Source organism: Ursus arctos, unplaced genomic scaffold (assembly GCF_023065955.2).
Source record: "Ursus arctos isolate Adak ecotype North America unplaced genomic scaffold, UrsArc2.0 scaffold_1, whole genome shotgun sequence".
Taxonomy (NCBI): domain Eukaryota; kingdom Metazoa; phylum Chordata; class Mammalia; order Carnivora; family Ursidae; genus Ursus; species Ursus arctos.
Genome location: NW_026622763.1, coordinates 54,719,902 through 54,732,733, shown reverse-complemented (window position 1 = coordinate 54,732,733; position 12,832 = coordinate 54,719,902). Strand labels below are relative to the sequence as shown.

General features: G+C 35.5%; 1 protein-coding gene across 3 annotated transcripts in view; it reads left to right on the top strand.

Moving 5' to 3' along the window:
* LNPK (lunapark, ER junction formation factor) overlaps nt 1-6,005 on the top strand; it is an 81,812-nt gene extending 75,807 nt beyond the window's left edge. For all 3 annotated transcript variants that reach the window (XM_026492505.4, XM_026492506.4, XM_026492503.4), the window contains one exon: nt 5,001-6,005. In XM_026492505.4, coding sequence (XP_026348290.2) covers nt 5,001-5,009 — 9 coding nt within the window. In that variant the 3' untranslated portion in view covers nt 5,010-6,005. The remainder of the gene's footprint in view (nt 1-5,000) is intronic.
* Nucleotides 6,006-12,832: the final 6,827 nt, after the last annotated feature.

Sequence of the window (12,832 nt, the reverse complement as noted above, 5' to 3'; positions counted from 1 at the left end):
TCTGGTAAGCCACATTAAAGTGGTTGTTACCAGTTTTGCTTTTTCGAAGATGGCTTTCCAAAATAGTTGATATGTAGCATTCTTTTTTGTTAACTATGATAAATAATTAGAATAAGAGGTTTCTACATTGTTAGTGTACCAGTAGAGTGATTTTAAGCGTGTTTGACAAATGTTCATATTGTTTTAATTACTCAGCTGTATTTGTCTAGATCTTATGTAATTATTTCAATAAAAGATAGCTTTTATTCAACTGGAAATAACTTTCTAACAATAAAACTCATGGCATTTAATCAATACTATAAAAAATATGGGGTAGTTGGGTGATGGGCATTAAGGAGGGCACGTGATGTGACAAGCACTGAGTGTCATAAGCAACTGTTGAATTATTGAGCACTACATCTGAAACTGATGATGTACTATATGTTGGCTAATTGAATTTAAATAAAAATGAAAAAATAAAAGAAATAAAAATACTATCAAAAATAGCAAGTAAAGGGGCGCCTGGGTGGCGCAGTCATTAAGCGTCTGCCTTCGGCTCAGGGCATGATCCTGGCATTATGGGATCGAGCCCCACATCAGGCTTCTCCGCTGGGAACTTGCTTCTTCCTCTCCCACTCCCCCTGCTTGTGTTCCCTCTCTCCCTGGCTGTCGATATCTCTTCAAAAAAAAAAAAAAATAGCAAGTAAAATTTATATAAGGTGAAATTTATTTTGGTAATCCAATTTCTGCTTTTTTCTTTCTTTTAACAATATACTGTTCTGTTAGATTATGTTGAACTAGAGAAAATTCTGTTTTTACTATTGTTTATGATGCTCTAGAAATTGAACTATTCGATAATGTAAGTTTTGTTGAATTATGTATTTACCAGATCCAAAAAACTTGTATCTTTATTGATATTTAATTATGTACAGCCTCCTCAGGATATAAACTTGCCTGTCTTTTTGCTTATTTGTTTTAGACCTAGAGATCTTTTGGCCTTTTGATTCTCTTCTAAAACACCTTCACCCAATAGTTTTACACTGTTGCCCAATAATGATACTTCTTACTCAGTCTAATGGATTTGTTCACCAGTGGTAAATAACAGTATTATTATTAAACAGTATCTTGTATGCTCAGTATGAGTTATTTTCTGAGAAGTGGTTTTTACTTAATTGAATTGTATTCATTGAGTCATTAGGTTGAGTTTTGAGATAAGATTCATGTCTTTGTTCCTTAATATAAGCTGGCCATTTTCCTTAAGGCAGAAAGTCTTATAAAAACTGCTTTGCTTAAGACCTGTGAGTTCAAAGACAAACTGTCCATTTTAATTGGACAGATTCTCCTTTGGGTAAGTTTCATTGTCTACACATACAGTGGGTACTGATGTGTTAGCAAGGTAAAAGTTTGATGCATTAGCAAGACAAATTTTTGTTGTTATTATAAAAAGTAATAAAAAGTAAGAATCTAAATAAATTTACCAAAATATGAAGGATTTTCAAAGGCATAAACTATATAGAATCATGTTTCCTTCCCTCTCCCCACCCCCCGTGGAAATTATGTATTTCTAAAGGAAATATATGAATTTGTTTTGCTAGATTATTATTTATTTTTCTTAGAAAATTATTATTTTAAGAGCTAGAATAAAACCCAAAAGGTAAGGTGATGTTCTTACATGATTTTGCATGTGTGGTTTATGGATGAGGCAGTGGTATTCATTGTACAGTTATACTAGTTTTATGAGTTTGAGCTGTCTGACTGAGTTGAGGCTTTGCCCAAATAACTGTAAGCTAATGGTTACAATTTGGTAGAAAAAGCTTTCTCAAGAACATTGGGGAGAGGGGCAGGGGGCAGGAGTGGGGAAAGAAACAAATTCCATAGGTCATTTTTATTTTATCACATTGTGATATATTGTTTTCTTGACATTATGGATGCCAAAGTTGATTTTAAAAATTTTCTTACAGATGGTATTAGGTCATTCAGGTAACTTTGTTTTAATTTTAGTCTTAAACTGGTGTTATACAGGGGAGAAGAGGCCTATTTAATTAGTGTGAACACAAGGGCTGGTTTCTTTTTTAGTATTTTATGCCCAAATATTGACATCTTCTATAATGTACTTTGTACCACCACGCTATTTCTGTAACTGTAACTTCACAGAAGAAATTTGCTGTTTTTATTAGAACAGGCAAATGATATTTTCCCATAGAAATAAAGTAAATACTTTTGGAATATATTTAATAATCTTACTATAAAACTCTGTTGTTTAGTTCTTAAACATGTAATTCTTTGTTAATCTTGTCCACCTCATTCACTTAAATCGTATTTGTATGACTTTTCACAAAATGGCATTGGCATCCAAAAGTCAAATATCTATGTCATTTAGATTGATGTCTGCATTATAGGCATCACGACACATACCAGTTTTTCTGTAGTGTTACTGCTCTTAAAATTACTTTTCTGCAAATTAACCCGGGGGGAAGAAGAGTAGTCATTAATAGGCTTTTTGATGATTTTCATGCCCTACCCATCATTTCACCAGCTTTTAGTCTTCTGTATATTCTTTGAAATACAATAAAATATTGACAGGAAAGCTTTTTGTATGATGTCATTTCTAATTATGATAGCCCTTAGTATTTCTTAGAATTCATCTTTACACGTTTAAAAATTTAAGTATTGTAGAACTTTTTTTGGTATTATCTGCCTCAAGACCCTTGAGTTTTTTTAATTAAGTTGGATTTGACCAATGATGTGTCTGTTTCAGAAAATAGTTACATCACAGAGCTTTAATATGATAAACTATGAACTTGCATACTCTTTCTGTTTAAGTTCGGTGCTGAGGCAATTGGTCAGACAGACTATGACTAATTATCTGAGCCTCTATTCACTTAAACACATTTATTGGTGAGTTGAGTCCTAGATTCTGAGCTTTTTGTCTTTTCATTTCATGTGGTTTTACTTGTTCGTTTCAGAAGGCTTTCTAAAATATAACAAACTGTGATGTTCTTGGCAAGTAAGTACCGCTCAATGGCCAGAGAGTTGCGGAAAACCGTGACTCTTACAATTCTACCCTGGATAAATTCTGGGAGGGTAGAATTACAAATGGTTGGCGACTCCTGAAGCTTTCCACTGAAGAACTTGCTTGCCCTTGTGGCAGAAATGATCTGTACATGTCCAGAGAGTTTCATTTGCACTTTCTGCTTTTCCTTTATGCATTGGAACATTCAAATAACAAAACTACTGCATTTCTACCTTGATTTTTATAAGATTCCAAGTGGTACTGCAATGCCATTTTCAGTTCCTTTTAAGATAAAAATAGCATTTTCATGACATTTGACACAAGTAGGATTTGTGAACATTCCTAACTACTTTTTGTGATCATCTGAATTTTCATACAGTAAGACCTCATTAAATTGGATGTCCCTAACTGGAATTTTGACCTTTCAGCCTATATATGAAAGAGGGAAAGAGGTTGTAATTAATTCTGTAAACTAGAGTCTAAGATATCTGTTTAAAGTAATAATTACTTTTTAGTATTTTTAAAGTCTTGGCATGAGTGTGTGAGATACAGATAGTTTGTATTTATTAAAGCCGATTATGGTAAAACCATGAATTTGTAAGACCTCCACTTCCATGTGTGCATATAGCACATCATTTATTTGCAAATCTATTAATTAATTTTATTTATTTAGTGAGACTCTGCCCTGTACTGTAAAGGAACTAAACCTGAACTTCTTACTAATGTAGACGGGCTTTTCCTTCAGATTTGAATTAATAACATTTGCAGTATGCCATAAGGGATCTTCTATGAGCATAGTAAAATCTACTTATTTGTTTGGTTGATGTGGTTTAACCATATTTATCCTAGCAAGGATGTTTGTTACTATTTATTATAAAAAGAAAGGCTAGGGGCGCCTGGGTGGCACAGCGGTTGGGCGTCTGCCTTCGGCTCAGGGCGTGATCCCGGCGTTATGGGATCGAGCCCCACATCAGGCTCCTCTGCTATGAGCCTGCTTCTTCCTCTCCCACTCCCCCTGCTTGTGTTCCCTCTCTCGCTGGCTGTCTCTATCTGTCAAATAAATAAATAAAATCTTTAAAAAAAAAAAAAAGAAAGGCTAGATTTTTTTTTTTTTTTGACTTGGAAATTAGGAGCTTTCTCCTTCTGACCTTCTCTCCCTTATTTCATTCTTTAAACTTAAAAAATTGAAGGGACTTTACTGAATAAAATTATTGTTATCAAGGGATTTGAATTTAGTGAAACTCAAAAGAGAATTTAAGGGGAGTAAATTTTTAGATAGGAGCCAAGAGTCTCACTTAGCTTCCACGGTGGAGACAGGGGCAAAAGACCCTTCCCTTTCTCTTCCTTGTATTCTAGGTATGTAGCATATTCTGACCCAGAGATTTAAATCCTGAGAACTTGTCTTGTAGAGGGATGGGGGGAGACTTGTCATGCCTTTGGAAGAGGTGGATCCAGACCATCCCAGTCTGTGGATAATAGGAAAATTAGTGTGGGAAATAACACTACTTAGAGACACACACACACACACACACACACACACACACACGGAGGTACGCATTTTTTACAAAGTTGTCTGTGTGCAAGGGAGACAGTTCCTTCAGGAAACGTAATCTGGGAGTTAATATGTTGGCTGTGTTTGCCGGGCTGTTGTCTTATAGCACATAAATCTGTTTGGACTTGGTTTGATATATTTGGACATTTAACTTTTAAATGCATCCTTAGGAAGGTTCCTAAATATTGTGAAAGTTCCTAAATTTTAGGCAAATATAGGGTGTTAGGTAAAAGTATGATTGTGGGTTTGTTTTCCCCAAATTGTTTTGTTTCCTTCATTCATACCAATTCTTATATGTAACATGGAGTTAAGTACATATTTTAAAAGATTTTAAGGATAATGTTAGACCATTCTCCTGTTTCTTTGTCCATGTATGTGTATGCCTGTCTTTTGTGCATCTTATTTAGCAGTTTTAACGTTGGATATTCCTAAAGTCTTGACTCTTTATCTTTTCAGAATCTGTAGAAGAACAAGATGTTCTTGATAACAGTACAGAGCAGACAGATGAGAAAATATCAGATACGGAGCAGACAAACCAAGGGACTGAACAAGTATCTGGCACAGAGGAACCAGAGGAGAAACAAGAGACCGAGAATGAGGACACCTCAATGAACGAAGCCAAAACAACAGTCCCCAGAGCTGATTCTACTCCTAATCCTGAACTCAGTGGAGAATCTTTGGTGGCCATGTAGTAAATGCTTCCACGTGCCTTCGACTGGATATTTGTAGTCTCGTTGATGTCAGTACTGCTTTCTAGGTGGTGCTTTCTTTTTTTCCCCCTAAGGATATGCTTGATATCATTTGAATTCAGATTGCTTGGCTATTTCACTCTGTCAAAGTTGTGCTCCTGGGTGTTAAATTAAAGGCAAGTGATATCAGTAAAGTAAGAACTTTTATAATGTAGAAAGACCCACACTGTTTAGCCAGCTTTTAGATGTTTTCTTCCATTCTAAAAGTAAACAAAATAACACTCTTGTTTTCTCTATGTGTGACCTGTAAATAATACCATTTTGACATAGGAAGAACTTTGGTTATGAATAAGTTCTAATGGTATTCATTTTAGGAATGAAATCAATAAGATTTTCAATCATTCATCAGAAATGGATAGAATTTTAATTCTTTAGATATTTGCGGGGGGGATGTCTATTAAGAATTTACATTAAGTGGTAAGAAAGTTATAACTGTAACTATATAGGCATTGGTACGAATTCTCAGTAAGAATGTAATTGAACAGTCAAGTGCAGTGTTTCTTTTTTGATGTTTCTTATTTTGCAGCTGGGCCAAAGGCACATGATGTATATAATTAGCTTATGTTTACATATTAACATAGGAAATATCTCTGCACTTGACTGTACTTGAATTCTGAGCATTATTTATACTTGTAAAATAATGGTGATACATAAGTGAATTTTGTGCTCTTGTGTGTATTTTGTTAAGGAAAATAAAGATGATCTGGCAGCAGTTTCTTTTTGTTAAATATCTAGACTTCTTCAGACGGTGTCTTGGTGGATGACTTGGCTACCTGAAAAAATCTTAGTAGGATAGGAGGTCACAATACAATTATATATAGACTCTCCTGAGAGCAAATTATGATGCTTCTGTTCAGACTAATTGCTTTTCAAATTCAGAGAAATAGTGATATTTAGAGGTTCTAATCAGAGATTAGGGTTTTCTGATTCAGGAAAACCTGAAGCCATTTGTAATTTTTAATTTTGAGAGACAAATAAGTATTGAGATAGGCAGTTAGTTACTAGTAGTTTATTGGATTTAATATCATGAATTGAGAATTAGCTGGGAAAAAATTTCACCCAGAATGGTAATTCTTGGACCTTAAATACAGCGTGGTTATCTTCTTTATCTTCCTTTTATCTTTCTTTTCCATTATTAAAAAAATTGAAATCAAAGGGAGGCATATATAGGAATGGTATATATGGCAAATATTTCTAAGTTGTACATAGTTTATTAAAAATTCAATAAAATAACATTTGTTATTTAAAAGTTCATCTTTATGATTTAATATCTTATATCTGATAGGTATTTTAATGAGTCCAATCTGTTAATTGTTTGAGGCATTATGGTATAGGCACCTGAGTTTTTGAGATCACAAAACTGGGTTTAAACTCTAGCTCTGCAGTCTTGGGCAAGTCACCCAACCTCTCTGAGACTATTTTTTTCAACTGTAAAATGGGAAGTATAATACATACTTCTTGGGGTATAGGGATGATTAGAAATAATTTATATAATATGTGTAGCTCACTGCCCGATAATTAATAATTAAGTAAATGGCACCATTTTATATTATTGATATCCTTGTGAAATATGGAAGGGCTGTAAATTCTTCCTCTTGCAAATAAGGAAATGAAAAAATACTGTGAACATATAATTCAGCTGCTCAGAATCAAGCCAGAGTTTTCTGCATCAACTTTTCTCTATCGTATACATGTATATAAATAAATACATAGATTAAAGAAATAGGAACTTGAAACTATGGGATATAATCTCTGAATATAATCTTTTTTGGGGAGGGTGGATCTCAGATTTTGTACATTATTGGCCCATAAACATTTTAGTAACATCATGCTGAATCTTGTTTGTTTTTTTATTTATCTATTTATTTTTGGAGTGGGTGGAAGGGCAGAGGAAGAGAGAGGATCTCAAGCAGATTCCCTGCTGAGCGTGGAGCCTGACACAGGGCTCAATCTCACTGCCCTGATAGCATGACCTGAGTCGAAATCAGGAGTCGGATGCTTAATCAACTGAGCCACCCAGGTACCCTGAGTCTTCTTGTTTTAAAACATTCAAATTCTGATGTACGTTGCTTGAAAATGAGGAGTACTTCAGAGAAATATAATTGAACAATAGAATCAAGCAAATATTATGAGAAATATCTTTGAAAGAAAAATGGAAGCAGGTTAAAAGGGGATTAGTAAGATGAATGCAACAGGCAACATGCTGTAATTGTACAGTGCCCTTTAAAATAGAAAAGGTTATTCTGATATTGTAATAAATAGTTAATGGTTTTAAAGATGGTAAAATGTTCTATTTCTGATTATTAGGACTAGTGTAAATGAGGAAAAACAAACTACTAAGCACTATTAGCTAGAGTGATCTTAACTTCCCTACTTAGAAATGCTCAACAGATTATTTTTTAAACTCCTCTCACTGTGTACTGAGTGTGATCTATAAACGGTCTGGCTTCTACGTCTCCTTCCCTTCTCTACCACTACGCTGTCGCCTCCAGGGCTCTCCCAGTTCTGTGACCATGCTAAACCCATTCCTGCATTAAGTTTCAGCTTAAATGGTCCCTTCTCAGAGAGGGATGCTCTTAAATTCCCTATTTAAAGCTGGCCTCTGCCTATTACTCTCTCTCATGTCACTTTATCTCTACTAATGGTCCTTATGAGAATTTGAGTATTTTGTTTACCAGTTCACTGTCTACCTTCACAACGTAGAGTTTGTGTGCAAGGCTCTTTTTTGTCTTATTTACCCCTATCTGTGGGTCTAGCACAGTGCTTTACACACATTTTTTATGTAAACGAGTAATTTAGTTGCTAAATCCAGTGAAAACTCTCAGTCCTTAACTTATTTCACTGCTTGGCCGTATTGACATTGTTGAGCACGCCCTTTGGTTTGAAACACTTTTTTTTTTCTTTTGGCTTTGGAGCTTTCACACTCTGGAGCCTTCCTCTGTGTCCTTTGCAGGCTTCTCTTCCCCTGCCCATCCATTAAATGCTGGTATTCCATAGCTTCTATCTAGTGCCAGCATTTCTTCACTCTACATAGTCTCTCTCTGGAAAATCTCATCAACCCCATGGATTTAATTAACACCCGTCTCTCTGATTCTCAAATCTCCAGCCTTGATCTTTTTGCTTCACTTTGGACAGATATGATCGTCTGCCTTCTAAACGGCTTTCACAATCAGTATGTTAAAAAATGAACACCATTTTCTCCTCAAACTCTAAAAATATTATGTATTTGACCTACAGTGTGTCCCCTCATCCCTTTCCCCCTTTTTCCTACATCTTCACCATCAATTTCTGTCTCTAAAGCACCTTCCAGTTATTTTTTCGTTTCTCCATCCCATTAACATTAATAATGATAATAAACATTTGCATTCTTATTCTGTGCCAAGCAACATGCTAACTGTCATATGTGTCTTATTTGTTCTTTGGCGTAACCCTGTGAGGATTTTTATTTCTGGATTATAGATGAGAAAACCGAGCTGTAGAGAGTAAGCAGTTTGGTCAGTGGAAAATCTGGGATTTGAATGCAGGCAAATAGCTTTAGAAGTCTTGCTCTTAATTACTGTCATACTGCCTTCTCATTCAGGCCTCCAGGATCTCCGCACTATCTCTTCACTGGTTTCTGTCTCCAGTCTTGCCCACTTGCTATCTATTTTGTGCACTATAGCCTGAATGAGTTTTCAGAATTGGAAAAGGAATCCTGCTACACCATTGCTTGAACCCTTCAATGATTCCTCATTGGGATAAGGTCCAAACTTACTGATAGGGCCTACAGAGCCTGTATATTTGCTTCTAGTTGCCTCTGGCATTTCTGACCACACCTATTGCCACCATTCCTGCCCCTTTTAATGTAGCTATCTTAATGTTTTCTATGGTTTGTATATGCAAATGTTTTTCTAATCCCTCAGCTTCCTCTTCCTCTGCCTGGGATATCCTCCCACTCACGAAGACACAGGGACAGTCAATAAATAGTTGCCGAATTGCATTGAAATAGTAGTTAGAACGAAAATTTGGAAATGTTGCTAGTTGTCGTTAACCTATGCCTTTTATTCTTGAAATTGATCTTTCTCATTTTGTGTATTAGATACGCAATATTGTTATGGAAAACATGATTGAGTCAGGAGAGTTATAACTGTGTGTGTGTGTGTGTGAGAGAGAGAGAGAGAGAGAGAGAGAGAAAGGGTGAAAGGGAGAGATACTCTATATAATGATTTTTCTTGAAGTATTATATGCCAAATGTCAGAAAAGCTGAATGACTTACACAGGTCATAGGGATAGCTAGCATCTGAAACAAGCCAAAACTCAGATCTCAACTCTTAATGCAGGATGCTTTATATTGAATCATCAATTTTACACTGCCAATCAATACTGGTGTTGGAATTTGATTACTTTAAAAATGTGACATGTTTTCTTATGTTTTTTCTAATATTACTTGGCAAGATTACAATATTACTTGTTGGATTGTGTGCAAATCAGTTAGTCAAAGGGCCGAAGAATGGGGATAATTGGCGCAATTATGAATAGCTATTTTGAAACAATCATGGAGAACAGAGGGGCTTTAGAAAATCAGAAGAAAGGGGGTAATCAGAAGGGGGAATGAAGCATGAGAGACTATGGACTCTGAGAAACAAACTGAGGGCTTCAGAGAGGAGGGGGCTGGGGGAATGGGATAGGCAGGTGATGGGTAGTAAGGAGGGCACGTATTGCATGGTGCACTGGGTGTTATACACAACTAATGAATCATCGAACTTTACATCGGAAACCAGGGATGTACTGTATGGTGACTAACATAATATAATAAAAAAACATTATAAAAAAATCAGAAGAAAATAATGTAAGTTATTATACAGTATAACCTCAGTTCATTGTAAAAAAAATTGTAGAAGAGATTTAGATATAGTTTATGGACTCCCAAAGAGCTATTATAAATAATTCAAGTACTTACGTAAAGATGAACAAGATAAAGATGATTGTGAATTGATGCTCTGCTAAATCTTACAGTTTGTAATTTGACTTGTTTCAAAGTTATTGGAAGATCTAAATATATTAACTCTACCCAGCTAATAAGTAAATGTACTCAGGCTCTGAATTTAGACCAAAAAAAAATTATAATAAAACAAAGTACATTTATTAGAATACAAACATAAGAATAAAAATTTAAAAATACAGAATAAAAACCTCATTAAATTGTATCAGTCCACAAACTATTAATTTGTCTCAACCTAGTTTCTTTCCTTCTCAGAAACAGATGTATATGTTCTACTTCAATACTATTTAAAAATGTCTTTTTAAAAATTGTTGAATTTATTTGATAATAGATGTCCCCCCAAGTGCCCTTTGGTTTGCCTTTGTGAAATTTAGATTCCATTTACTTTTCCATTCCTTCTCCTCCAGAGGTCCTGTTATGTGGCTTAATTTATACCACTTGTGGACTTTAGAAGAAAATACTATTCACTTATATAGCTCTATATTATTTGATGTTTTTTTACAACCTAGATTTTCTGCTTTATGCATTTTTCTCTAGTTTTTTTCTAATATTTATACCTTCCTTTTTCTTTGGCAGCAAAAATGGTAGAAGTTGGAAGCACTCTGAGAAGATTAAAAAGTGTTCTCAAAAATCTCCTTCATAAATTAGTTTTTTCAAAGTTCTTATTCCAGGATTATATGAGAACAGGCCAAATTTGCAACTGCCAAAGACTTTTACCAGATCCCTGGCATTTGATTTAGGAAAACTGGGGAAAATCATTTATTTTTGTGAAAATAAATAATTTTATCTTAGTCTGATTTTGAAAGGTGAAGAAAGTAGGGAATTACATGAACCTTTTTTGAATACCTGCTCCTGGTCAGGCGCTGTACTCTAGATCCTCTCACAGTTTCTCTTACAACCATGGAGGAGTGTGGAATCCTATCAAACAGGAATTAAATTAATCCCCCAAGACCACTTAGTTTATGGATGTTGTAAATGGAATCAGAACCTAGGATCTTTAAGGCCCTGTCCTACTGGTTATCCGTGAGCCTTCTCCTCTTTTGGTAGCTGAAAGAATAGCTAATGCTCTTTTGGATTTCTCATATTTTTGTGATAATTCCAAGTGTTGCTTCAGGGCAGTCTTTTCAGCTGAACGCTTTCCAGATAATTTTCTCACCCTCCCCTTGAAATTCTTTCATAATTTATCTCCTACACTAGACTATGGACTCCTTGAAGGCAGGGCCATATCAGTTCTTACTTATCAATATATTTCTAGTGTCTGGCATGTAGGAGACACAATAAATTAGCTATTGAATAGGTAGTTATGTGCACACACACAGAATGGGAAATACTGCTGTAGTCTTAATGCAGATTTTGTAGTGTGAGCAATTTTGTAAATCTCAAATTTGAATTATTGAGTAGGGAGAGGGCCAGATAATTTGATCCTCACAATTTAGGCAAACTCCAACTAACTCTTGGATTAAAGGATAACTTTAATAACTCTGGATTAAAGGAGCTTTCTAGAACACAAGTTGGAGGGGAGGGGGGCAAGGGGATGGGGTTACTGGGGGATGGGCGTTAGGCGTGCACTTGATGTAATGAGCACTGGCTCTTGTATGCAATTGATGAATCACTAAACTCTACCTCTGAAACTAATAATATGCTATATGTTAATTAATTGAATTTAAATAAAAAAATAAAACACAAGCTTAAAAAAAGGTTCGTTTGTATATGGCTGACTCCTTAGGTGGTTTGTAAGGATCCCCTTTTCTAGCTTTCCTTTCTGCCACTCTCCCTTGTGTTCTGATCACAGAGTATTGTGATCACAGAAGTATTGTGCTTCTGAGAGATGCCCTGCACTGAGCTTACGTTGTGCTATTCTTGTTAAAATTTCATTTCTTTAAGACCCAGCTTTATCTGTCATCTTCTGAGTGCTCTTCTGAGAGCTTCTTGCTCTGCTTTCCCAAGTTCCTTGCTTTTGTTCTCGTTGTACTTTATAATTATATGTAACTTGTAGTCTGCCTCCCTCATTTGGTTGTGAACACTGAAGACAGACTGTGTTTCTTCAATTTTTATTTCCTCACTCTTGCTCTCCTCAAACAAAACAACACAAAACTAAAACCTGGTACGGTGTCTGCTACATGTATGTCTAGAGAGTGAATTCATAATCAGTGATAGATCTGACTTGGTCGGCCCTAGTGTCTCCTGTGTTACTTCTCTCTGAAAAGCCTGTAAGTAAAGTAGTTATGGCTAGAAAGTGAGAAGGACCAGCTCAAGATGTGAGCATATGGAAACTGACAGCCTACTGAGGGTGGGGAGGATTCATGTGTTTTTGTATTCTTAGTGCCCAACATTAGATACTCAATAACTGGATGAACTGAACTGGAGATGACCTAAGGGCCAACGTACTAGGTGGGATTACAGAGCTGAAGCTCTTCTCTCCCTCACATGAATCCATTATTGGGGAAAGGTGTCTAAATTGTACATAAAATAATTTGGTTTCATAAACTCCCATTCTTGACAATCTCTACATTCCCCACCCCCGATATCATATTTTACTCACCCATAGAATGGGGTAT